This window comes from Epinephelus fuscoguttatus, linkage group LG10 (genome assembly GCF_011397635.1).
Source record: "Epinephelus fuscoguttatus linkage group LG10, E.fuscoguttatus.final_Chr_v1".
Lineage (NCBI taxonomy): Eukaryota > Metazoa > Chordata > Actinopteri > Perciformes > Serranidae > Epinephelus > Epinephelus fuscoguttatus.
This window is the reverse complement of record NC_064761.1, coordinates 27,010,174-27,038,020: the sequence shown is the minus strand read 5'-3', so window position 1 is coordinate 27,038,020 and position 27,847 is coordinate 27,010,174. Positions and strand designations below refer to the sequence as shown.

At 40.8% G+C, this 27,847-nt stretch overlaps 1 protein-coding gene across 1 annotated transcript in view; it reads left to right on the top strand.

Moving 5' to 3' along the window:
• xpr1a (xenotropic and polytropic retrovirus receptor 1a) overlaps positions 1-27,847 on the top strand; it is a 99,419-nt gene that overhangs the window by 57,651 nt on the left and 13,921 nt on the right. The window contains exons 3-11 of the mRNA XM_049587731.1: positions 9,180-9,281; positions 16,195-16,415; positions 16,646-16,795; positions 16,887-16,970; positions 19,053-19,134; positions 19,334-19,521; positions 19,869-20,048; positions 23,110-23,278; positions 26,909-27,109. Of these exons, the coding sequence (XP_049443688.1) occupies positions 9,180-9,281; positions 16,195-16,415; positions 16,646-16,795; positions 16,887-16,970; positions 19,053-19,134; positions 19,334-19,521; positions 19,869-20,048; positions 23,110-23,278; positions 26,909-27,109 (1,377 nt within the window). The remainder of the gene's footprint in view (positions 1-9,179; positions 9,282-16,194; positions 16,416-16,645; positions 16,796-16,886; positions 16,971-19,052; positions 19,135-19,333; positions 19,522-19,868; positions 20,049-23,109; positions 23,279-26,908; positions 27,110-27,847) is intronic.

The following is a 27,847-nucleotide window of genomic DNA, read 5'->3' as shown; positions in this document are numbered from 1 at the left end:
AAAATGTTGTCTGTGAAAAAGGTGTTGTGGCAGTTCAACTGGATGAATGAAACTGAATGGTTTGAGGCAGTTTACTGTAGTTTGAAGAAGTGGAGCTGAAGGCTTGAATGAAGTGATGGTTGAGGTTGGCAGGGATGAGAACGAGGCTGGAGGTGGCGGGTTATTGTTGAGGCTGGCGTGGTGAACCTGAGACACAGAACAGAGTGTGAATTTATGTCTTAAAGTACAAAAAGACAAAGTGTCAAAAACCTTGAAGTTGGCCTTGATGTCTGTACCGCAGAGAAGACAATCTGAACAATCTGGCAGTCTGGATGTCTGAGCCGGGGTTTTATACTGCAGTGGCTTGATTTTAGATGAGGTTCAGGTGTACAGGTTCAGCAGCTGGAGGATAGGCAGGAGGAGGGAACCAGAAGGCCACGCCCAACAAACACAGAGACAAACTGAAAACAAACATGAGCCAAAACTCTAACTAAAGGCCTTTTACAACTCATTTGTTGTTTGATTTTAACCCAATCAACAGAATAAATGTTAACATTGTATATTTCTGCAAACCATATGTGTTACATTTGCGTGTTATCAGATAGGTTGGAACTTTACATTTCAGTAACACTGTGGTTAATTTGTGGTCGAGTTTAGGCACAAAAACCACTTGGTTGTGGTTAGGAAAAGATCGTGTTTTGGCTTAGGGGTCTGCAGCGTAGCAGGTGTCTCACCTAGGTATAACATATGATATGTAAGAAACATACAAGTATGAAGTTTCCTGATTTGCAGAAACATACAATTCCAACATTTTATTCCGGCGACCAGACTGGTGATTTCAGTTACCTCCAGCCAAGTATTTAAAGCACCACACCAGTACTTTATTTTACTGCATTTTGAAAACATGCTGCACTGTTTTCCCATTGACTGGGAATATTAGATCCTTTCAATCAGAAAAATCACATCTTATAACATAACAACATGACGTATATGACACAATAGTGCACAGTGACAATGAGTCGTCTTAGTAATATACTTGTTTAACTGCATTTCTAATTCTCATACTTCATATCATGTAGTCAGTTTACTGAGCCAGAGCTGCATCCTGTTTACTTTCTATTTATTTTGAATTAGTGGCATAATTTTTTACATTTATGTTCAAGCATCTTCTCTCCAATTAGTAATAGTTATGTTGACTGTCTTGTTCCGTGGCCATTAATTTACAATTGCTTCCATTCAGAATTGATATACAGTACACTGCAGTAATCAAGTCTGTCATATGCAGTAGGATTACAGTAGTCCCACCTAACAAAGAAGCATTTTGACTGTGTTCTTCACTCAGTGACACAGTTTTTGGAGCTGTATCTATTTTTCTTAAATTCCTACTTTACAATTTTCCTCTCTAACATTGCTTCCCTCTCATATTTTTCCATCTATGTCGCTCTTTTTTCTTTTTCTCCCTCTGTATGAATCTCCTATACGTACCATTCCTCAGTGTTTTTGGGCATTGTGTGTTTTCCGTCTGGTCCCCAGCATCATCTCACACCCCATCTGGCCTCTTGATTTTACTCTATCCCTCTCATGATGTATTGACTTGGCTGCCCATCACATGTGCCTCACACTCTCTCCCTCTTTGTCCCCCTCACACACACATACACAAGACAGAGATATTAACACTTCTGAGAATGTGTTGAATATGTGATTCTCTCCATCATATAATTTTCACCACTCTGTGTGTAGTTTGTCTTTCGGAGCTGCTTAGCTTGCAGTCTGGCAGTATAAATATAACACAATGGATTGGGAGCTACAGTAGTTCCTCATCCTGCCTCCGGTTGTCCCCGGCTGGCAGTCTAGCCCAGTGAGTGTGCATTCTTAATGCTCCCCTGGCCTCGATGAGAGAGATGATTGGTAGAATTAATTGTGGCTGGAGGGCCGAATGGGAATAAAAAAAAAGGCGAGATGGAGGAATGGATCGGGGGGGTTATCTGGCTGGTTATACTGTTGTGTTTCCTTCCTTAAAGCCTGGCACTAGAGGATGTTGAAGTTGTTTTTATGCACTCACACACTTTTGTCTCTCTAGATTAATATTAGCCCAATCCTATTGTCTTTTATGGCTCAGTTTGTCTTTCTCTTCGTTTGTGATTTACACCTGTGCGCTTGGAGGGAAGAGATAAGCGAGGCTAATACAGCCACAATCATAATGTAATGGTCTCCTCAGCTCCCCCGACTGTAATGCTATCAGAACATAGTTTATATCCTGCAGTGAGGTGTCATTAAATGAGACAAATGGAGCTTGAAAATGGGGACATAGAATTTGTGTGTGTCTATGAGTGTGGGCTTGTTTCTACTTGTGTGAGCCTGTTTGTTTTGGAGGATGGTGAAGAGATAGATGCTGTGTCCTCTCCCCTCTCTCCAGGCTCTAGTGTAATGACAGCTCAGAACTGAGCTCCCAGCAAAGAGGAAACCATTGCTCTTATCGGTGCCTTTCCACATTTCATGTCCCTCCCGATTTGAGGGCAACAGATTTTCAGCATGAAACAGGTGGTAGAGTGGAAGAATAATACAATAAAAGTAATACAACTTCCAAAAATCTAAAAGCAGTCCTGGGCTGTGAGGGATGTGATACAGAGTGGCTTATACATGTGTTTGTGTTGCTCTCACTGTCAACAAATTGGAGGGCCGCCTTGAAGGATTTATGTGCTGGTTTTATGGGGTCGCGTCATAGAATGCCTGTATGGGAATATAAGAAGTTGGGGGTTGGGTCTCTATGTGTGTGTGTGCGTGTATGAAGGGTTTCGGGGGGTTAGAGTAGTGGGGTTCTGGGGAAGCTGTCTCATCATTTATTTATACAATCTACAGAAGAAGGGGTTAGCGGAGAGGGGGGGGGCTGCCTTCTGCAAGCCGCCCTGGGAATACTGTAGGTCAAGAGTTGTTTTTCTAGCTACCAGCACAATTCTTTGTCTGAAAAAGTGAAGCCAATGAATGAGCGTACTCTGCTGCACTGGATCTTCTCTTCTCATAGCGTGTTGTACTCAAATATGTCTCATTATACTGAATACAAAAACCCCCTTGGTACCCTTGATACTCTGCTGTTGAGACATCTGCATCTCCTGCTTGTTTAAACAGTCTAGTGATTCAGATGTTGATGATGAAGGTGTTAAAATGAGGAAGATTGATTGACACAATATTATTCATCAGCAATTCATTTACTGAGATGCAAATATTTTGATACTAGTTTTAAAAATGCTATATTTTATATTAGTGTAAGTTAGATACCAGTTGTTTTTCATTTGTGTTTTTTATATGTCATTATTAAGTAATCTGCTAATTATTAAATGAAGCATAGTTTAATCTGTAAACTGTCTAAATTAAAAATTATGTTATTTTGTGTGGTCAACATTCAAGAAACTGAAAGTAGTGAATTTGTTAATATACAAAATGGACAATATCGGTAAATTCCCATGCTTGTGTAATTATGATTGATCAAATAATTGATTTATAAACTACTTTGGGGGATAGAGAACAAAATGTAGGCCTCACTGCTGTTGGCTCTGACTTAGTTTTGAAGGTTCTGTTTGTAACTAACAGAGAATCCTTGTTTCCAGCAACCCGGGGGTTCACAGCGGGCTGGTGCCCATCACAGCACTGGTTGTAATCCATGTAACAGCAGCAACAGAAGTTTGCTGATCTGGTGGGGAGTCAGGGCAGTTGAGAGGGCAATTTGGAATCAGAGCCCTGGCGCTTGGGTATTTCATCTTACTCTGGCTGAAATCGAGTTGCTACAGGGCACTAAAGGTCTGTCTCGGCTGGGCCACCACTGTAGTTTGTATGTAACAGAAACACAGCATGTGTGGTGGGTGCCGTTTGTTGGCATTAACGGGCTCCATTTCTTAGCTACTTAGCTACAAATGATTTCTATACTGATACATTTGAAAGTGTTCAGATTAGTATGGGTAGTGACTGCTGTGGTAGTGGGCAGATCACAGGCTGCACTGAATGAAAGAATGCTTGTGGTGAGCGGCTGCGAGCAATATCATACAAACTGTCTTTTTTTCTCTAACCTGGGGTACAAAAGGGATCGAATGCAGGTATTGTTTGATTTAAAAAGTTGTGATGCTACTTGGTACTGAGCTATTTCCATCTATACCTTTGTTTAAGGTATTGAGCACCAATATCCAGCCCCAGTTTGAAGTCGTTAAATGTTCCTAAATCTAATTGCACCACATATTGATTTTTCAGTAGTTTCAGATAAATTAGATCCTAGATGCATAGTAGTTATGCTGCCTTGAGGCAAGTTCAGTTTTTAAGCTGCTGTTAACTCTCAGCCCTGGTTGGTCAGTTATATAAACATTATAGCTATGAAATGTCCTCTCAGATACTGTAACCTCAGGACTATGTAGTTCTCTGGAAGCAGAGGGGAATAGTGATTATTTTTGACACTTGAAGTGTCAGTGCTGAAGTACTGTCCAAAACACACAGTTGTAACACACACACACACACACACACACACACACACACACACACACACACAAAGCACAGGCATATATCACTACACAGCCCTACAGGGACAGAACCATTATTTCCTACCGAGGTGCTCCATCATCATCTCTTTGGCTTGGCCTTACACACACACACACACACACACACACACACACACACACACACACACACACACACACACACACAAACTCTGTTTAAGGTCTGGAGTTTATTTGCAGATGAAGGGAACATTATTTCTACCCTTATCCTGGGTGTCAGGGGAACCAGGACTGCTGACGACCTTGTAACATGTCTGGATGAGAGGGTCGACGGGTCTTCTGTGCTCCCTGGTGTCTGTATGTTAGCAAAGAGGCAGTGATCCCTCTGGAGACATGAGTCCAAGACCTAGAGGAGGCCACTGACAGTGGAGTTGCTCATCTTGGCAAATAACAGAGAGAGTTAACATCTTGGCATGGGATTTTATCAGAGAAACAATGGTGTTGGATTGTAAAACAAGTGTAAGAAAGTCAACAAAATTATGACTGTCGACATTTTTTTTCCACATTTGCAATTGTGTTCTTTTGGGTTAACTTATTTAGGAAAGTGCTTAAATTTTTCTATCCTGTCGATCTGCTTAAGCTCTCGTTTCCTATGAAGTCTAAACTTGCATCTACCTTCACATCCCCCTGATGAACACTGTTGGACTCTAGAAGCCATCTCTATAATCATCCACCCTGACTTGTGATAATGAGAACCCATACTGTGTAGCTGAAAGAGAAGCTGTCAAGATTTACATGAACATGGACACCACAGATTAAATTAAAGATACAGTGAATGTCATCATAGCCTCATGAATTCAGAATGTTTTTGTAATTAGGTTTTGATGCATTTACACTGTAGTACGGCTCATGTTAGGAGGCAGGTGAACAGTTGAGACAATGTAATTATGAGATGTTAATGATGCTTATTTATGCTGAAGTTGGTTGAAGGTAAAGCGTGTGGCAGGTTGAGGGGAGACAGATGACAAAATATTTTCAGCAGAGAGTCTGTTGGTGAAGCCTCAGTAAAACAGCTGTGAGGATGAACTGGCTCTGACTGTGGCCTTTGTTCCTACACTTCACACACCTCGCACACATAAATACATGAACAAAAAAAATCTGTGCATGTGCTGATATGTGGAAATGCACATACACACTCCCACTGATGTGTTCAGTCGTGCATGAGGTCAGCGGGAAACAAAGAGACGGGGGTGCAAGGTCATTTCATCACCCCCTCTGTACCTGCAAAGTACCTTCACATCTACACTTTGATCCACCAACACACTCGCTCTGTTAGTCAGCATCCATGTGAGAAGGAAGGTGATTTCACAAAATATATACACATATATTCTTCTGGAACATCTCTTTAAATTACAGTCTATGATGGTATTAAAAACCAGAGATATTACCTAATCAAATTTAATTTTTCATCATGAAATTACAGGTATTTTTGTTGACATTTTCCTGTTCATTCCCATAGGGCTGCGACTACTGATAATTTTCATTATCAGTTAATTTGCCAATTATTTTCATAATAAATTGATTCATTATTTTCACCAGGACAAAGTGGAAATGCCCTGTGTAATTATTTAAGGGGATCTTTAAATGGTGTGCTTTATCCATTCTTTCATTAATTAATTAATTAATTATTTATTCATTAATTTCTTGGACACATGAAAAATATTTTTAACCTCATGTTTTATGGGCAGGAAACGTCCCACAGGTGTTAAATAACCCACAGTTCCCAGCTCGTCTTTTTCCTCCTGTTGCTCTGCGTCTCTGTCCCTTCAGTGCTCTTTCCTACAAAGTGTTCATTAGCTGTGTAACCTTTTACTTTGAATTACAGTGCAGCTGAGTCTGCTGCTTGCCTGCAGGTCTAACTAAAGGAGCATGTTGGACCATTAGTCATCCTGTCATGGCGCACTGACTGTCCAGGCTCTCAGTCATTCAGCTAAACTACTAGCCGGCTGATCGGTCAGCAATTCAAGCATGCATCCCTCTATCCAAACAGTCATCCATCCACTCGTCTGCAGCAGGCAGCCTGTCAGCTGGCAGCTGCTGAGGTGGCTGAGCTCTGCATCGTTGTAGGGCTGGAGGAGTTGTGACTGCAGCTCAACTGTGCAATTGTGTAGATGTGCGAGGCAGATTTGTGACCATCTGCTTCATTTTCTGTCTCTGTCTCTCTTTATTGTCTGTATACATTTGTTTCGCTTCCTTTTTTGGCAGCCTCATCTTCTCCTCCTCCTTTCATCTCTCATTCTTATCCTCATCTTCTTTTGCCCTCTTTATTGAGCGGATTTGTCGGGGGCTCTGGCATACAATTACCTATTCAATATGGTACGGCAATATCTGCCGTATATGTTTTTCCTCTCGTTTACTTAAACTCTTGTCTCTCCTCACCACTGAATCTGCATCACCATTAGTGCACTACAGGAACTCTGTTTCCTTGTTCTCTGTCTCTCAGTCTCCATAAAAGTCTCTGCTAATGCTAAGTGGAAGTTTGTTCTTGTTTTTAAACTACTACTGTAATGCAGTCCCATTTTCCAGTTGTTATCATTACTGTAATGATCTTGATTTGGATGTTGTAATGAGCACTCCTTTGATACACTCATAGACGTTGGCCAAGGATATTTATTAGGTCTCATGCATCTGCTGTATGAAGTTTTCCTCTCCTATACTCCTTAGGATTTGTCCGTCCCCTACAGAATGCGGTTTAATTAACTTATAATTGATTGTCTTATTGGATGTGGAGGCAGTTTCTCATTTATTTTCCTTGTAAAGCTATTGGACTTTAAAGATGCTGTTGAACATTTTTTCACCTTTTCATCACAGGCTTGAACGCCCCTGCTGCAAACATGCGTGAGTGCTTGTGTGTGAATAGAGCAGTGATATTGACAGGCCGCAGCCTGGGGCGTCTCTTTCTTATTACTGTGTTGAATAGAAAGCCTCTCCATCTACCAGTTGCAGCCAAAGCTCACTTTATATAATAACAAATGTTTATGATGCAGTGTCAGCATTGGATCTGACACTGTATCTGCTTTATCCAGTAGAACCCACATCTCTCTTTATTCTGCCTGGAATAAAAATCTTCGTTTGACATTTAGATAGCAGTGACACATCAGGTCTGAATGATGAGAAGGTCAACTGTATATGGAAAGAACATGTGAGGCACAGTGTGGATGAATTATTGTTTGATATTGGATGGATAAAAGTGATGGAAAAATACCAGACCAGGTTGTCTCAGTTTGTTGCTGCTGTGGCCTAACCTAAGTTTAAGATCCAAACCAGTGAAGAGCCACTGACATGAATTCACATGTTTAGTAGTGTGAACATGACACAGAAATTTATTGAGTGTGTGTGGGGTATGTGGACTACCTGGGCTTGGCAGGTATCTGGCAGCCGTGAAGAAAATGTTGGCATGGTTCATTTCTGCAAACCATGAATATGTTCCATTGATTCATACGTAGCATATCAGTGTCTCTTGAGTGACATAATGTATATAAGTTGACTTTGTCATTGGGAGGTAGAGGTGATGGTGGATGGCTTTTCTGGCCAGGATTGTGACCCAAAAAGGTGTTGTCTTTTACTGAGACATCGCTGCTTCTCAGGCCAAAACATGTTTTTTTGTAACCATAACCAAGTGGGTTTTGGGCCTAAACCATACCACACATTAACCACAGCATTACGAATCTAACATATCCGCACTGTGCAGAAACATAGAATGCCAACATTTTTTCTGAGGACTGGGTTGTAACTGGCCAAAGGCAGCATATTAACCACTGTCAGGTGTCAGGTAGCCTGCTGTGAATGATGCAGAGGATTATTTGAGACGGACCATCAATGCTGATTGAATTGGCTGGTTCTGCAAAAGACGTGCAGGGTTAAGTCAGACTGAAGAGAGACGGAAGGAAGCTGTTGATCGAATTGTAACACCAGATTAATGTCTGTTGGCTTCGGTTCAGACAAACCCACAGGAACATACCTACAGAGATATGTGTTTGGAGGGCTGGCCAAGTTGGACACATAGCAGGTCATAAAACATTGACACCAAAAAAGCAACTGTGTATCACCCTAGTCTGCTCTAGTGATTGCTGACACTGTGTAATCTGATCGCAGGCAACATCATTCAAAGTTATGAGATTTGTTTTTGGTGGTGAAATGTTATTAGTTTTATTTTATGTTTACGTATTTAAACACTGAAATACTTTGGCTCCTTCACTCACACACCATGATGATTATTGACAATCAAGCTATTTAGCTTCCCATCTTTCCCGTATTGTGATGTTGTCTCACCTAATATCACTGAACCTGGTGTATAATTGCATGGAGAAATCCACCAGGTACATGTGGGTAATTTTGGTGTCTATAACCTCATCTCTTCTGCTATGGACCTCCAGTGTCTCTTCAGCTGTATGTTCACTGTTCTTGTTACCATCCTCAAGAGAAAGTTTTAGCATGGCTTCATCTTCTTAGGGCCTCTCACCACCATATAAACTTTGTCTGTCATTGCTTATTAGCTACAAGCTGTTAGCATGTGTAACTGTATAAGTGGGAGCAACTTAATCAAAAACTCTTCCGTGGGTCAACATAATAAAACTGCATCAGTGCTTTATATATTTGCACACTTGTGTCCTTCAGCAAGCAGCTAATCGATATCTTTTTGTCTTCTTGCTGTTTCTCCAGTCACAGATGAAGACACAGTGAAGAGATACTACGCTAAGTTTGAGGAGAGGTTTTTCCAGACCTGCGAGAAGGAGCTCCTGAAAATCAACACATTCTATTCAGGTATTTATTCACTTCAGTTACATCAATATTTGATGCTGATCATCTGTACCACTATGAAGCCATTTCACCCTGATTTAAAAAATATACTGACAAATAAATCCTGGATCTCAGTTTATATTAACTTAACTTATCATTGCTTTGACAATTTTTTAGGTATCAGCTGCCATCATTTATCATCATTCTAGATGTTGCAAAATGTTTTGTGCACATTTTATTCTCTACTGAGCTGCCCGTTTCAGTGTTGAATGACATCGTATCTAATTTTGGTCATTTGGTTGAAGCTGCCAGTGAAGGTCATGTTTAGGCGGGCAGCCTGTGCCTGTGTGTATTTCAGGGAGCAAGGGAGTATGTGTGTCTCATGTAACGTGAGATGGAAGCCATAATATGTTCTGGTTCTAGAAGACTGCCTACTGGTCTCGAACTTCAGCTCGGGGGGAAGCGGGAGATATCTTAGGACGGAGAGTGCTTCCTCCAGAGGCTGTTTGTGAAACGACAGGTCAGCTGAGGGCCAAGGTTGACTGGCAAGATAGTTCCAGCTCATAATGATGGGACATAAATGGCAGATTGATGGCGAGAGTAGTGAACAAACAAGATATGAATCATTGCCAGTCTTGTTAGCAGAAGGTTGATTTACTGAAGCACTGAAGAAACTTTGATCCTCAAATGTTTTTTCCTCTAACAACAGTGCACGTCCTGGTTACTGACTTATTCTAGAAGCTTGCTGCTGTTGCTGTAGAGGCCACGTCCTGTTAATGCGTCTTTTATTGCCCTTATCCATTATCTGCTGCAGATAAAGACAACATAGTTGCTCTGTTCAGGACAGAGCAGTGTGTGTGTAGATTTGTGTTTATTAATGTACAGTATATGTCTATGTCTACTATTAAAACTTTTCACATGAAGACATATGTTATTTATGTTATTACAAATATGTTTTACAATATTGTCATTCATTACCTGTTCATGGGTCCCCTCAGGAGGAATTATAGTTGTTGACAAATACATTAAGAAACACTCATATGTGTTTATTATCAGGGGTGTAATGATCACTTTCGGGCTAGCTGATTGGAAAGTGTAGTGAGCTAAGCTACCAGTTACTGTACATCAAAATGAAGTTTCACTACATACACCCAGAGAAATGTAGCAAGCTAAGCTACAAGAAAATGGCAAAAGTAGCTTGATACTTGCAAAGCAACTTGTATTTTTTTTATTTTATGTCAAATCAGGGTTATCTTATTGATGAGAAAAAATGACAACCAGACAAATAAGCAGACCAAAACATGTTCAGTTGAACTATTTATTATAAAATGACAGACTTAAATTACATTTTTGAAGGCTTTGTGACATTTGAACATGTCGTCCAATAACATGACATCATCAGTCAGCCTATTGGTTTCTCTCTCTTCTTCCTACTTAATGCATCTCTCTGTCTTGGCCTCTTTCAGTAGGCTATCTGGCTCTGCCAGTAATTCAAAAACCCAATTCCAAAAGATATTTTTCAGTCAATAAAACCAAAATAAATAAAAGACAGTTATATAAACAATAAAAATAGCAGACCTAAATTAAAAGTTTTCTCTTCCGGGAGACACTAGAACATGAACATGTCCTGCAAATTACATGTGACATCAGTATGTCACTCTCTCCTCTCTACTCTCTTCCTGCTTAATACTGTTCCCTGTCCCTCTGGTTCTTTTCTTGGCCCCTGTTGTGTCTGTTTCTCTAGTGTTCACTGTAAACCCACTACATATGTACAGTCTATGGGCAAGACACGTAAAAGATGCGTCAAGAAGTGCAATGTAGCCAATCAGAGGCAGAGTAGGGCGGGTCTTGCCAAGAACAGCCAACAGCTAAGCAGCAGACAGAATAAACTGAAGGATTAGTATGTGATGTTATACGGAAGTGCTTCCCTTATCTATATGCCTTGGCGTCAGTCACATTACTTATCATCAGTTCTATTGTCGTTACTTTTATCCAGACCTCCGCAGAAAAAACCTCGGCTGCACTTCAGAGCTTTTCTTGGAAAAAAGAGCTTGTAGCTTGTAGCATTTAATTAACTTGGCTACTGAAAAGCTTTTTGACTCAGAAAGTAGTGATGTTACCACCTCACTACTGAGAAATGCAGTTAAATTTGTAACGTCGCTACTTGAACGCTAGGCTGCAATATTTAAATGCATATTAATTATCTCCATAGCCTATACTTCTACATATTTCTGTATCATGATGTTGTTGAATTTTATATCTGGCCAACATTATTCAAGTAACATTTTAATATTACAATTTATAATAAGTTTATGGGGTTTTGTGTTTTGTGTGTGTTTTCTGTCAGCAATTTGGAAAAATGAAAACATCACGTCCGTATTGCAATGAATTGTGGGTAATTAAACTAGTGTAGTGTAGCAGTGTAGTCTGCTGAAGTCTGCACCCCAAGGGGACTCTCTGAAGTCCACAGAAAGTCCACTTGAGGCCCCTTGTAGACTGAATGAATTGTGGATTTGGACAGCCCTAAGCACTCCCGGACTTCCTGTGAACGCGCCCGCGAAGTCCGCGAGTCTGCAAGTGCGGTAAAGTGCGGACATTTGCAGACAGCCTATGTCACCATTTCTGTCCAAGCACACCTCCTTGCAAAACATTCAGAAAGTGCTAGCAGCCTAGTGCCAGGCAGAAAATGGCAAGCTGACGAGAAAATGACGATGAGGATATTTACTCCCTTTGCAAGTATAAATCAGCAGTGTGGGAATAATTTGGATTTCAGAGTAAAGATCAGTCAACAGACAAAGCAAATGACATATGCAAACAAAATTGGCCAGGTGCCTGAAAAGAAACATGATGTTGACCCCTGTGCTCGTGCTGGTATTAACGTGTGAGATGTATAGACTGCAAAAATAGTGGACGTAGCTACTGCAACATAACCCAGTGGTTTATGGATGTTTTGAAGTCTCAAGTTTGGCATTTTTGGCCCTTGCATCCTATTTTGGAACCAAAAGTGATCATATTTGGGCAAGAGGCTGGTGCTGTGGAAGAGGGAAGGGTAGATCTGACTGAGAAGCTGAGGACACAGTGAGGACAGCCTGTCACTCAAAGTGGCCCGCCCTTAATTGCGTAACTTTAAGCCTTAATAAAATAAAAAGTACCCCCTCTAGAGCTGTCACGAAGAGAGAAATTAGTTATAGAGACCAAAACTATTTCTGTACCAGGTTGTAAACATGTTTATTTCTGCTGTTAAGTTGGGCATCTTAGCATGGGGGTCTGTGGGGATTCACTGGCTTGTTTCACATTGGCTTCATTTTTTCAGGCCCACAGGCTGCTGCTTGGTCAGATGCCTGCACTATAGTGAACAACAGAATTTGTACTTTTAATGATAAAGAATAGATTGTTGTTGTTGTTTTTTTGTTTTGTTTTTTTATTTAAATGTCTGGAAGAGCTCAGTAGTAAAACGGTCAAATCATATATTGCTTTTTTTGTGAGTTGATATAAACTGATTGTGTTAAACAGGCATATGATATCATCTTATATCAATCACAGGCCCCTGAATTGAATCAAAATCCTGTCGTTGCAGACTTTGTGATATCAGCAAATATTGTTGTCCAAAGAAGCCATATAATATTAACTCTTACCCTTAACTACATTATTTGGGTAGATGAGGGTCTGCTAACAGGGTCAAATAGCTTTCTTTTACTAATGAAACATCAAAATAGTCCTCAGAGTTGTGAGGTGTTGTATTTTGTTTCTGTATACCTTAGTGTCTTTCTATATGTATAAAAACAGAACAAGAATTAGAACAAAACCAACACTTAGTTGTCATTTCTGATGTTGTCAGTGCCACATGTGACTTGTGCAAGTCTGTTGACAGCAGAGTCACATCATATCAGTATTACAGCCAATGAGTCACCATCTCTTCAGCAGATATAAGCTGTGAGGTTGGTTAAATGTTGTGTATGAAAACATCATCTTCTTCTTCCTGCTCTCAGGCATCTTGTTTATCCTCCACACACAGGAGGAAATTTGTGTCCGACAGGCAGCTTTATCTGATGCCAGTTACTGTGTGTATAGTGTGTAGTAGTTTGAAAAACCTGGATAGGTTGTGAGAGAGGGAGAGCGGTGGATAGATGGAGATAAATCGTGTGCTGACTTTACATAAGACACTTGCCTCCGCATAGCTCTTTCCCTCTGTATCTCCCTGTGAAAGGGGTCCTTGACCTCTCAAAGCCATTCTGCTGCATTGCACTGAAATCCAGCTTGTTGGACAACACTTTCGTCTTTGATGGGTGAAACACACATCAAAGACATTTTTGCAGATTGCTGTTTATCGGAATATCCTTTCATCCTGAAAGCTGAGGAAGAACAACAGACTCCTTAAATTTCCCCACTAAACCCTCACCAGTGGAAACCTAAGCTACCAACACCTGTCTGTTTAAGGTCCATTAGCCCCACTCACACGAACTGTTCATCCATGTCCTCTGTTGTGAAGTGCCACCGCAATCCTCAGATTTAATCCAAATCTACTTGTGGCAGTCGGGCAGGGTCTTGACTTTCTCATGCCGCCTGCTGTTGTCATGCGTTCATCCAAGCATTGATGTGACAGCCTGCACGAGTCAAGTAGAGAGATTACTGTGAATTTAGATGTCAAAGAAGCGTTCCTCTGTGGAAGGTGGTGTGATATCTGGAGAATGTGTGGGTGTGTTGAAGCAACAAAGTGTGAAAGTCACCAGCGAGCCCTCCACATCATCACTGCTGCTTTTCCCAGTTTAGAACAGAGGAGCAGCGTTTGGAGCCTCAGCTCCCCAGACTGAGAGGCTGCCACTATGCTTCGAACCAAATCATATTTGATGTGTTATCAGACCGCTGTCACAAACAGCACAGCAAGAAGATATCAGTATTCTTATTATGACTCCAGATCTATTTATTTAATGGTTTCCACACCAGCTGGAAGAACTGCAAGTCACTGAAGGAGTGGGCATGACTTGCAAGTTTCAGAAAACAAGTAAACACAAGCTCTGAGCCAAAGCCACTTAACTAGTATGAATATAATCTAAAAATAAATCGTGACATTGGCCAGCTCAAAGCCATGGTGCATTCAGGTAATTTGAGGTAAGTCCACAGATTGATGGGTTAATGCAGTCAGCAACTCCATCATATTTTTTCACTAGACTTCACAAAAACTTCCTATCTGTACTTCTGTTTTTAGCAGATCATACATAAGAATAGAAGGAAAAGGAGAATGGGAGAGAGTAAAGGGTCAAGAAAAGACAAGGGTTTCATTGTTCAGTGACTGAACCTGTTATGACTGAAGAAGCAGTACTAAAATGAGGGATAATCTTTGTTAGAAAAGCAGGTAGAAGTGCACGAGAAAATAATGAAATGCGGGTTACTGCCCAGGCCCTGTGTGGTTCCTTCCCCCTCTCTCTCTGGGTATATTAACCTATCTCTGACCCACATAATGGTTCCTCCCTCTGCAGCATTTACATGTCAGCTCAGCCTAATAGTCTCCATGCCTCCACTTCCTGGAACAGACAGCAGGAGAGGAGAGCAGAGGAGACAGGCTGTATAAAAGATTTTTTCTTTCAGCTGTTACTTTCTCTGTAATTGCTCGTTTTTGAGACCTGTCCTCTACCGAGATCGCTGGGGTCAAGCTGAAGCAGCTAGTTGACGTCACTTACCTGCATTTTGTCAGGCAAAAACCAGACTAAAGGGCACTTCTTTCCTCCCTCAGGGATGATGGTTAGATGACCAAAACAGGTGTAACAGAGTGAGGAACTGTTTGCTTAACAGAATTCACTCTGTTTTCTAATGCAGTTTGATAATATTAATTCACAACCCTCATTTTTGTTATGCTCTCATGTTCATGTCCCCTAAAATGTTCATCCATCACTTTACTGACTTGTATCTGTGCAGAGTTTGTCACAAGAGAGGTGTTTTCACGTTCCTCTACTGAAGGGGGCGATGTCTGTGCATGTCCCTTAAATTTGAGATTCAAAACGTATGCTCAGTAAGCTAGATTAGGTACATCACTAATACGAAAGCCCATTGCGGTCTACTATGGGAAACACATATCATCTGGGAAACAGACACACAACACCAGCAAAGAAACCTGAAACCTCCAGCGCAGAGCAGACTTGTCAGCACAGAGACAGAGTTTACAGAGAGTTTGCATTAGTAAAAGTTTTGATAGCAAACATGGTAGCATTTGAGGTCTTTAGATGTATACCAGACCCTGGAGTTTCCTTCCACTGTCTACCAAAAATGCCATTGTAGCAGATATCATTGTATGTTTCACAAACACTACTGCAGTGTCAGCCAATACCAGTTAGCCTGCAAGCTAACAAACAATATAAATAAAGGATGCTAACAACACTTAGCTATTCTGATATGACTATTAGACGCAGGTTTTGGTGCACAACAGACTCCTCATCTGACTGAGGCTAAAACACGTATGACTGAGTCTCTCTAATGTTTCCTCTAATGCTAACGCTAGCCATCTTGATACGCCCTGCACTGTCACTGGTCAACCCTAGCACACAAGGTGCTGCAGAAAGTGAAAGTGAAACCTACCACAAGCAAATGTCTTACTGAGAGAGAAAGAATAAATCTGCCTCTAGCACCTTTTCAGAATTTATGTGGAAAAGCCATGTTAAACAAAATATTAGTTTTTAGTATAAGTATTACTTTAAAAAATGTCCCTCCCAGGCAATAAAATTTAAATGAATTGAAATAATCAAAACCAACGACACAATTACAACAGTACCTACCAAGTAGGAACAGTGAATTCAGCTGTTCATCGCAACTTCCAAGTGGGGATATTTGCACAAATAAAATGTGTGAATGTGGTGCATTGTAAGTACCACAATAATAAGCAACATTAAGCCATAGGAAAATCTAAAACCTCTTTTAATTATATGTTATTGTCTTCCTCCTGTAGAAAAGCTTGCTGAAGCCCAGAGACGTTCTGCAACACTCCAGAATGAGCTGCAGTCTTCTCTGGACGCTCAGCGCGAGAGCAACGCTCCACCCGGCCTGCGGAGGCGCAAGACAATGTTCCACCTGTCGCAGGAAGAGCGCTGCAAACACCACAACATCAAGGACCTGAAGTTAGCCTTCAGCGAGTTCTACCTCAGCCTCATCCTGCTCCAAAACTACCAGGTATCATTACGTACACTCACGCATTCTCAGACACACCTGAATTAAAAGACTGAGTCAAGGTTGAAAAGTTTTATCGTAGAAATATGGAAGAAAGCAATCTTTACAATCACTAAAATTTTCATATAAATAAATCTGTCTTCATATTTCCTGCAGCAGTTTGTTTAGAATAAATAAACCTGCCAATCTGTTTGTCTTGTATATAACAGTTGTTTCCTCATTGCCGTCCGCAGAACCTGAACTTCACTGGTTTCCGTAAAATCCTGAAGAAACATGACAAGATCCTGGATACTCCTCGTGGGGCCGATTGGCGTGTGGCTCACGTGGAGGTGGCGCCTTTCTACACCTGCAAGAAGATCACACAGCTCATCTCCGAGACAGAGGTGCTTGCTTATGCTGAAACACACACATCCTCACTACAACAATATGATAAAACAATTGTTGTTTGTTTGTTCTTTGTATGTGTGTGCATAGGCCATCGTCACCACAGAGCTGGAGGGTGGAGATCGTCAGAAGGCCATGAAGAGGTTGAGAGTTCCTCCACTGGGGGCAGCTCAGGTCAGAAGTACAGCCTGTTGTACGGAAATCAATCAGTGATATGAGAGATATGACAGTCTTATTATATCAACCATTTTTTTTATCTTTAGTATGTAATTGATTTATTGATATATTGTCAGAGTAGGCAGGGAGGCTGTAAACTAAAACAAAATAACTTTAAACTAAGATACAATGAAAACTAGATAAGTTCACACAGTAGAGTGTAGATCCTCGCCCGACAGCTGCTTGGGCCAAACGCAGCTGCTCTAGATAATTCTTATCATTTCAGCAGTGGTGCCACAGTGCATTCCAGGAGCGTACCAGAAACGGCCCATAAACTAATGAAAATACATGCTTAGACTATTTTTGACGGAGTCACGCTGCGTTGCACAGAGCAGATCAATTTCTCCTGCTAATAGGCACCGTATGTGAAATATGGATACAGGTAATTAGGATTATAAAGGTATTTTTCTTAAAACTAAAACACAGCCACAAATCTTTGATCCACCTATAACTTGACTTTTAATGGTATTAATTGACTGTGGGCTACAGCACAACAAAGTAGGAAATAACAACAATAAACAAATAAGAAAAAACACTTTGAAGTAGGCTACACTGCCTGCTTACTTACTTGTGGAAGAACCACAAATTTCAAGGTAAAATTGCCAAATCATCCAAATCTGCAAGTTTGCAAAATTGGGCAGGCAAAACGCTATGCTTCTAAACTGCTCCTGGTGTGGTATGATGCCATACGCTGGGCAGAACAAAACTGGAGAGCTGTGCTGAATGGCATTGTCCCTTTTGGCTCTAGATGTCGGCGCAGATAACAAAAACAGGGACTTATTCATCTAATATTGTTTCTAACTTTAGTGGATCACAACCATAGACTGTATGATCACAACATGTCAGGTATGAAATTAATCTGCAGACGCCCCAGTTCAAATGAAACCAAACTTTTCAATGGAAGTCAGTTTTTGAGGCATGACGAAGGTTAAAATGTCGCACACAAACTATGAGGTTGATTGGGCCAGTACTTTGCCAGATTAGCTGCAGACAGATGGATACACACACTTTGGACACTATGGACACTTTATGGACACCACAGCTGTCTGCTGTTTTGCACATACAGTCACTTGCACTAGATGTGCTCCCTTTATCCACTGCTCATTTTCATTCACTGCTGCTCATTATTATCCACTTCCTATTATTTTCATTATTATTATTATTATTGTTATTGTTATTTATCGCAGACTCTTGGATTTTTGTACTTATTTGCATGCCTAGTTATTTAAGTTTTTTAAGTCTAATTTTGAAATCTTTAATCTGACTCTTTTTCCTTGACTGCTGTAACACTGGAATTTCTCAATTATGGGATCAATAAACGTGTATCTTATCTTATCTTATCTTATCTTAATACACACACACACGACCACATGATTCCCTCCAGGCTAACGCCTTGCAGAGATAATAAATGTGTGTCATATTTTCACTCTCACAAGGCATCTTCCCCTCTACAGTATTAAATTACCTGAATACAAATTTGTTGCGCGTGCCCAGCAAGAATAATGTTTGCATTCATCTTACTGTAATGTTGGTGTGAAGCTGTTATGCTGGTGGTGAATAAAGGTTAAAAACAAAAGGTTTGTTATGGGAGAAATGGAGAAAGGGAGGAAGATGGGAAGAGACAAAGAGAGAGAAACCATGAGAGCCTTTAGTATTGATTTTATAAGTGCCTTTCCATTGTTGAACAGGATATCTTTCAGAAATAATCGAGGCTAGTGGCACTTTACCCCCCTACGTTATATCTACTGATATTAATGCATTAATTAATGTCTGACTTGAATTGTGATATTTGTCTATTGATCTCTCCATTTCCCCTGCAGGCATGTGTCTAATAAATATATTTAGGCAGATAAAAGGAGTCAGAGCTTTATACAGAGACACATTTGATTCAGAAGTTGTTCAATGATTGGGATATATATGCATATACAGCATCTGTGAGCTTGTTTACATGTACAGTACAGTGGTTAGGTGTCTTATAAATTACTGTTATGATCATTATGAATTAACAATGTTTTTCTGCATCCCTCTATGCCGGTTCAGCCTGCTTTGGCCTGGACAACCTTTCGTGTGGGTCTCTACTGCGGCTTCTTTATCATTCTTGCCATCGCCTTCATTCTCTCTGGTAAGTCACACAAACATCTAGATTCAAATATTTTTCATATCCTGTTGACTCCTGCACGATTCGTAATGTGTCACCGTGAGATAACGGGCAGTTTTGGTGGATTGTTTAAGATTAATAGGGAGACCTATTGACAGGTTTTATGGTTGTTTTCCCTTCAGATGTGTTATCAAGCAGACAGTTGAGGGTTTTTTATCTTTAGGTGCTGTGTTCATCCGCTTTGAGAACATCTGGCCGCTGGTGCGAATCTATCGAGGCGGTTTCCTGTTGATCCAGTTCCTCTTCCTGTTGGGCATCAACACTTATGGATGGAGACAGGCCGGAGTCAACCATGTCCTCATCTTTGAGATCAATCCCCGAAATAACCTTTCACACCAACACCTGTTTGAGGTCAGAATGGGGGAACAAATGAAAACTACCAAAGAAAATAAACTTTATCTCTGTATGAAAAACAACATTTTCTGATTTATTTATTTTGATCATACAAAATGTAGAAGGAATGAATGGGGTTGTTTAGTCATCAGGGTAATACACATTCAAGGAATACATTACTGTTTATGTCATTCAGCAGAAACAGCACATACCTAATGTCCACATGGATTTATTTACACTCTGGAATAACAAAACACAACCTAATTTGCACAGAATTATTCAGATCGCCTAGTTAATTGTGATAATGTGTCAAAATCGCTTTCTTTTAATGCCAGTCTCTTCTCTTTCTCCCCTGTGTGCTGCAGATTGCTGGTTTCCTGGGTGTGTTATGGTGTCTCAGCATCCTGTCCTGTCTCTACTCAGAGTACACCTACCTCCCCATGCAGGTCAACCCGCTCATCCTTTATGGCTTCATGGTGCTTTTCCTCATTAACCCCTTCAAGACCTGCTACTACAAATCACGTTTCTGGCTCCTCAAGCTGCTGGTCAGTCCGCTCATTTATTTATTGGAACATTTCTTTTTACACCTCTGCTACTTTATTTTGAAAGAATTACAATTATGATGTTTGAACTTTGGTGGCACCAATCATACTGTCTTTGAACAACTGAAATTTCGAGCTGGATAAATGAGCCAAACAGTCAAGGTTCATCGATACACAAAGATAAGACAGCTGCTGAGACAGCAGTAGCTAAAGCTTTAGAGGACTAACACAACAAAATGAACCAAATGCAAATAAGATGAGATGATGTGAGATACCTGTTCAGAATATGGGCTGAGGATTAAATATGATGCAGGTTTAATGTATAGTTATAATCTGTAGTCATTTGTTTTAAAGACAATAGTGGTTATTTTTATGTCTGCAAAATTGCAGAGCATGTGTACTTTAAGACAAAAAAACAAAGCAGAAGTTTACCCTGACTCTATTTTACTCTGCCCGTGCCAGTTCACCTTCTGGACGCTGCCGAAGTGCCCTGAGCAACACACCAAACCCCCAAAACTGCTCCAGGGATGCCCTACTATGGCTGACCCTGTGCTATGAGCTCTCTAAAATACATGTGTGCTGTGTGTGTAGTATCTAGGAGGGACATGTAAAGAAATGCATTTCAGTTTCCTTGTATTGATTCCCTGGTGTTAATCTCCTTTTGGTAAAATAAATAGCATCTTTCTTTTTCTTTTCTGAACTTAAACAAAATCATATTTCCAACCTTAAATCCACAAAATACTGTCAGAAAACATCCTATAATTATGCAGATGTATGGTGTTCCAAAGAAATAAGTATCGCCATCAGTTTTTGTGTCATATAATACAAAATTGTATTTGACCTTTTGGCAGAATCTCATACAAACTTTCTGCCACAGAAGTGAAGAGTCATAGACAGTCACAGTCATCTTAAATTAAAGTGACTGGAGATATGCTTTTAAATGTAAAGGCAGAGTGAGTAGGATTTGTGCTTATGATTTGGCACCTGGTTGCCAGTGGTGGGTAGAGTACTGAAAATTGACACTCATGTCCTAGTGTAATGCGTTATTGGAGTTCCACCCTAACACCCTGCGCACTGTTGTTGACTGAGATCTAAACACCACTGCCGACAAAAGATTGATGCCCAGAAAATACAGGCAGAGGGCAGAGTCTCTGCAGAAACATACACAGCCTAACTCTTCTAGTGAGTCACAAGTGATGATTGAGAGGGAATATTTTTGTATGAGTCTGTATATATTTTTAAGGAGGATCCTGCTCATTCAGCCTTTAATATGTGGGATGACAGGTTACTGAAATGTGGTCACTGAGGCCCAGGAAAACAATCAAAGATGGGTTTGTGGGAGCTACTTGTCTCTATTGCTAATTGGAAGCTAGGGTATTGTGCGGCAGACTCAATTTGAATTTGTGTGTGTGTGTGTGTGTGTGTGTGGGTGTGTGTGTATTTGTATCTCACACAATGAATGCATGTACAATTCAGATATCCATCTCAAGTCTCATGTTTACAAAACCCTCCTATGTGACTCTTCTTTGTCTATGCCGAGCTACAGGGCTGCACGCGTGAGGGTGTGTGTGTGTGTGTGTGTGTGTGTGTGTGTGTGTGTGTGGAGGGGGGTGTAGCGAGACAGAGGGCAGAGGGTTGAGGGATAATAGAATGCAGCCTCGTCCCAGGGGAGGTGGAGGTTGTGACTGTGCAATCATTACAGGCATAGATCTATCAGTATGCTGATGCCCTGAGCTCCTCTGTCCCTCCTCCTCTTCCTTGTCTTCCTCATCCTCCTCCTCCCTGCCTCTCCCCCAGCAGCAGCAGACCCCCCTCCTCATATTCGTGTCCTTTCCTTCACAGCTCCCCACAGTCCTCAGCAACACTCCCTCTGCCCTCCTCCACTGATGTGGCTCCATAATCAGCCTCAGTCTTGATTGGTCCTCAGTAATCGTAACAACCTGCACAGAATAAGAGCTGATATTAACTGTTCTTCATGGTTGTCATACATATTGCCTCGTGGAATAAGCAATAAGTGATTAAGGATGTTTCAGGAGAAATTGTAGTTTTATTGGAACAAACAGCCTGTTGTCTCTGTGCCAGATGTGCTAATTACCTCTGACAATAAACAGCAGACAGAGGACAAATATTTCATCATAGGACAAACTGCAGAGCCAGCACCTGGATTACTAGTGTTTGCTCAAGAAATGAAAACCTAACCACATCTCTGCAGGGGGCTTAGCCTTGAGACGTCCGCACAGATAGTGGGGGTTTAGGTGAGATGGCCACTTGATCAATACAGACTTTGATTGGCAGGTTAAGAGAAATATGCAATGAGCTGGTATGTGTAAAAGAAAAAGATCAATATTCTTTGACATTTTCAGTGGCGGTAGAGTGTGTGTGTGTGTGGGGGGGGGGGGTCTGAAAGTGTACATGGAGAGAGTTGTACAGTCACTCCTGAATGTCAGATGTGGCCGGGGGGGGGGTAAATGGAAAGAGTTGAGCAGCATTGGATCATTTTACAAAGCGCGGTCAATAACTGAACTCCTGCCAAAAGTCATATCCTAAATAACATGCCCATAGAAGCCAAAGCACGCTACAAAACACTGCCAGCCACTTCATGTGTTTGTGTCGTTCAGCAGCGAGCAGTGGCACACAAAATACACAGATACATGCACACAGACACAAAGCGTGACTCATTAGGTTGTCCTGTGGTGTGCTGATAAGGTAGTCTAGAGGCTCAATCCCTTTGTGTGTTACAGATCATTAATAGAGGTTGCTCCCTGCTTTGCACTTCTCTACTGATGAACTGCAACAATTACACACTAATTAATTGTTGACTAATTCAGTCCCAGTGTTGGAAGCACATACAAACAATCAGAATGTACTGTAGCAGTGAGGTCGGCCAAGGTGTTCTCTAAAAAATCACCAAACATTTTTCCATAAATGAGGAATTGGTATGTTTTTCGTTGCTTTTCCAAACTCTTCCCAATTTACACTAATGAATGTTCCAGTTCACGCTGAACTCATTAAGTTGTAAATATTCTGAAAAATTAAGAGATAAACTCCTTTCGTCTGTGTCCAGTTTCGCGTCTTCACAGCACCGTTTCACCGGGTGGAGTTCGCAGACTTCTGGCTGGCCGATCAGCTCAACTCTCTGGTGGTTGTTCTGATGGACCTGGAGTATCTCATCTGCTACTACATCTTTGAGCTACAGTGGAGCAACAGTAAGGGCCTGCTGCCCAAGTTTAAAGGTGAGACATGAATCCCTGGTTAGAGTGGCTTAATGTTTAACTTTGTTCCCTCTGTACTGTCTGTGAACAGACCTGACCCTGAAGGATGAAAAGGTGAATGAACAACCCCCCCCCTTCCACACACACACACACACACACACACACACACACACAAAAAAAAACCCAGAATACTTGAAAATTCAACACTTTTGTAAGTGAGCTAAAAGCGCTGGATTCCTGAGCATACTTTGCATTTTATGAAACATTAAAGAGAATGTTTTGGTTTCAGCCTCTAATCATCAAAGTCTTTACAGACTCACTGTTTCTCCAACACTCCCTTAGGAGTAATAATTGTATATAATATATACGTGCAGTCCTGAGGGAATCATTGTCTTTTGTTTCCTTTTTACTGGAAGAATGGACTTTGCTGTATTCACATATTGTATACGTAGAAACATCAGCTGTATGCAGAGTTCATGACTGTTCTCAGAGGATTTTTGAAAAGAAAATTTAAGGAAAATATACTAACTGTGAGTAAACACAGATGGGGCCTGTGAAAAAACAAACATACAATAACCTCGGCCTGTCACCATAACTTCTTTCGGTGGATGATATATTGGCCCAGAAATAATCACAAAAAATGATATTATTGTCATTTTAAGACCATTTTATGGCACTGACATAATGATAATACTATAATAATGCAAGTACACCTTTTGAAAGAGCAGTGAAGTTTTAATTGTTAAGAATATTCAGACATTGGAATAGGAATGTTGAAAATATATATATATATATATATATATATACAGTACAGGCCAAAAGTTTGGACACACCTTCTCATTCAATGCGTTTTCTTTATTTTCATGACTATTTACATTGTAGATTCTCACTGAAGGCATCAAAACTATGAATGAACACATGTGGAGTTATGTACTTAACAAAAAAAGGTGAAATAACTGAAAACATGTTTTATATTCTAGTTTCTTCAAAATAGCCACCCTTTGCTCTGATTACTGCTTTGCACACTCTTGGCATTCTCTCCATGAGCTTCAAGAGGTAGTCACCTGAAATGGTTTTCCAACAGTCTTGAAGGAGTTCCCAGAGGTGTTTAGCACTTGTTGGCCCCTTTGCCTTCACTCTGCGGTCCAGCTCACCCCAAACCATCTCGATTGGGTTCAGGTCCGGTGACTGTGGAGGCCAGGTCATCTGCCGCAGCACTCCATCACTCTCCTTCTTGGTCAAATAGCCCTTACACAGCCTGGAGGTGTGTTTGGGGTCATTGTCCTGTTGAAAAATAAATGATCGTCCAACTAAACGCAAACCGGATGGGATGGCATGTCGCTGCAGGATGCTGTGGTAGCCATGCTGGTTCAGTGTGCCTTCAATTTTGAATAAATCCCCAACAGTGTCACCAGCAAAACTCCCGCACACCATCACACATCCTCCTCGATGCGTGACTGTTGGACACAGGCATGTGGAATCCATCCGTTCACCTTTTCTGCGTCTCACAAAGACACGGCGGTTGGAACCAAAGATCTCAAATTTGGACTCATCAGACCAAAGCACAGATTTCCACTGGTCTAAAGTCCATTCCCTGTGTTTCTTGCCCAAACAAATCTCTTCTGCTTGTTGCCTCTCCTTAGCAGTGGTTTCCTAGCAGCTATTTGACCATGAAGGCCTGATTCGCGCAGTCTCCTCTTAACAGTTGTTCTAGAGATGGGTCTGCTGCTAGAACTCTGTGTGGCATTCATCTGGTCTCTGATCTGAGCTGCTGTTAACTTGCGATTTCTGAGGCTGGTGACTCGGATGAACTTATCCTCAGAAGCAGAGGTGACTCTTGGTCTTCCTTTCCTGGTCGGTCCTCATGTGTGCCAGTTTAGTTATAGCGCTTGATGGTTTTTTCGACTCGGCTTGGGGACACATTTAAAGTTTTTGCAATTTTCCGGACTGACTGACCTTCATTTCTTAAAGTAATGATGGCCACTCGTTTTTCTTTAGTTAGCTGTTTGGTTCTTGCCATAATATGAATTTTAACAGTTGTCCAATAGGGCTGTTGGCAGTGTATTAACCTGACTTCTGCACAACACAACTGATGGTCCCAACCCCATTGATAAAGCAAGAAATTCCACTAATTAACCCTGATAAGGCACACCTGTGAAGTGGAAACCATTTCAGGTGACTACTTCTTGAAGCTCATGGAGAGAATGCCAAGAGTGTGCAAAGCAGTAATCAGAGCAAAGGGTGGCTATTTTGAAGAAACTAGAATATAAAACATGTTTTCAGTTATTTCACATAACTCCACATGTGTTCATTCATAGTTTTGATGCCTTCAGTGAGAATCTACAATGTAAATAGTCAAGAAAATAAAGAAAACGCATTGAATGAGAAGGTGTGTCCAAACTTTTGGCCTGTACTGTATATATATGTATATATTCTAAACAAATCAAACCTAAATCAATATGTGTTTGTGTATTGAGGAGCTGAGCATTATACACGGTGAAACTCAAAGAGAGACACAGAGACCAGGCGTGATGACAGAAGCAGCGTGACCAGAAATGATAGCATTTTTTTCCTGTTCAGTGTTGTAACGTCTTGCATCCAAGTCTTACAATGGTCAGGAAAGCCCTGATGTTTATTCTGGCATCATGTTGGCTAAAATGTCAGTGCCATCCTTAAGTAAACAATAGGGCTGCAACAAACAATTATTTTAATTTTTTTAATTTATCTGCCACTTATTTTCTCGATAAATCGATACGTTTTTTGGTGTGTAAAATGTCAGAAAAAATGATAAAACATGTTTCCCAAAGCCCAAGATGACGTCCTAACTAACTGTTGTATAAGTTGTTATACCCACAACCCAAAGATATTCAGTTTACCCTCATAGAGGAGTAAAGAAACCAGAAATATTCACATGTAAGAAGCTGGAATCAGAGAATTTTGACTTTTTTTTCTTCTTAAAAAAATTACTAAAACCAATTAATTATTGTATTATTAATTAGTTAGGGAATAATTTGATAGTTAACAACTAATTGATGAACCGTTGCAGCTCTAGTAAACAAACAGTAATGTAAACACAAGGCTAATATTGTACAACATAGACATGACCTCAATCGTTTTTGCTGACCTTGATAAGTCAATAACATAATTGTTATGACAGGCCTACAGTAAACTGCAATGCTTAAATAAAAACAAAAAAAAAATCCTTGAATGCACTACACATTACAGGTTGATGGTTTATGTATTTGAATATAAGTTATTTTTAATAGTTGTGTTCATACTTCACCTGCTACATCGCGTCATAATGTGCAGATAAAGAGCAAAACCTTTTGGTTGTAAATGTTTTACACTAATTTGACTCTGTGCCAGACAGTTGAGCTGCACTGTCAGGAGATGTGATGTGAATAAGATTTTAATTGCTGTCCATCCACCCCACCAACAGTGACACTTCGGCCTCCACACAGCCAATTAACATGGAGCTAATGGATCGGAAATGTTTGGCCACACAGAGGTCGCCATGTGACTCTCATAATGATTAGCTTCTCTAAGTGAAGGAGAGTGTTGTGAGGACAATGTGTTGGAGAAAAGACAGAGAACAAGAACAGGAGAGTATAACGTAATCATGCACTTATTATTGTTTTTATTTTATTCCAGACCCTGGTGACCATGTATGCCACAGCTACTCGTATGGTCTACGTGCCATCATCCAATGTCTGCCCGCCTGGTTTCGCTTCATCCAATGCCTGAGGCGTTACCGTGACACCAAGAGGGCCTTCCCTCACCTGGTGAACGCTGGGAAGTATTCTACCACCTTCTTTGTCGTCACCTTCGCTGCTCTTTATGCCACACACAAAGGTAAGACACCGGACAGACACATTTATATCTACACTCCGATATTTATTTAATATGTCATACACTCCAGGTTTTGATCTGAGCTGACAATGCTGTAAAATCCAGCTCAGAATCACAGAGGAGCCCAGAAGAGCATCAATATTTGTGTGCAGCTGTTATAGGAGCATGTCAACAGCACACAGGCTTTTTGAGCCTTTGAATTGAGTCGTGTGTGCTCAGAAAGCAGAGGTGACCTTGAGTGCAAATGCTAGAAGTTGGCCTTGGTTTTCTCGTCAGTGCCTGGAGCTTTATAATGGAAATGGGAAAGGTTTGTCAAACACAGCCACGGATAAACAAGGTTCTGCTCTCACAATATGGCATTCAATATGTAAGCATGAAGCCAGTGAGGAAGAAGAGACAGAGCAGAGGAAAGAAAAATCGCAAAATAGAAAAACAGAGAGAAAGAAAGAGAAATACCCATTTGGGATCCATCAGGAACAAAATTGAAAGGCAAAAAGAGAGAGTGGCTAACATTAAAAGTCAAGTCACTCTCCCTCTGACAGCTTCACAATTAGCCTACAATTATTCTCATTCAGAAGCCATATCACAAAGGAGTTCATGTTCAAAGACACAGCGCCCAGGCAATAAAAGCGTCCCTTCAGCTTGCATCCTTTGTATTTCAGTTCTCCATCACAGATATTTGTCCACGCGGCTCGTTTGAAAGCAGATGCCAGTTTATATATTTATATTTGCCAGCAAAAT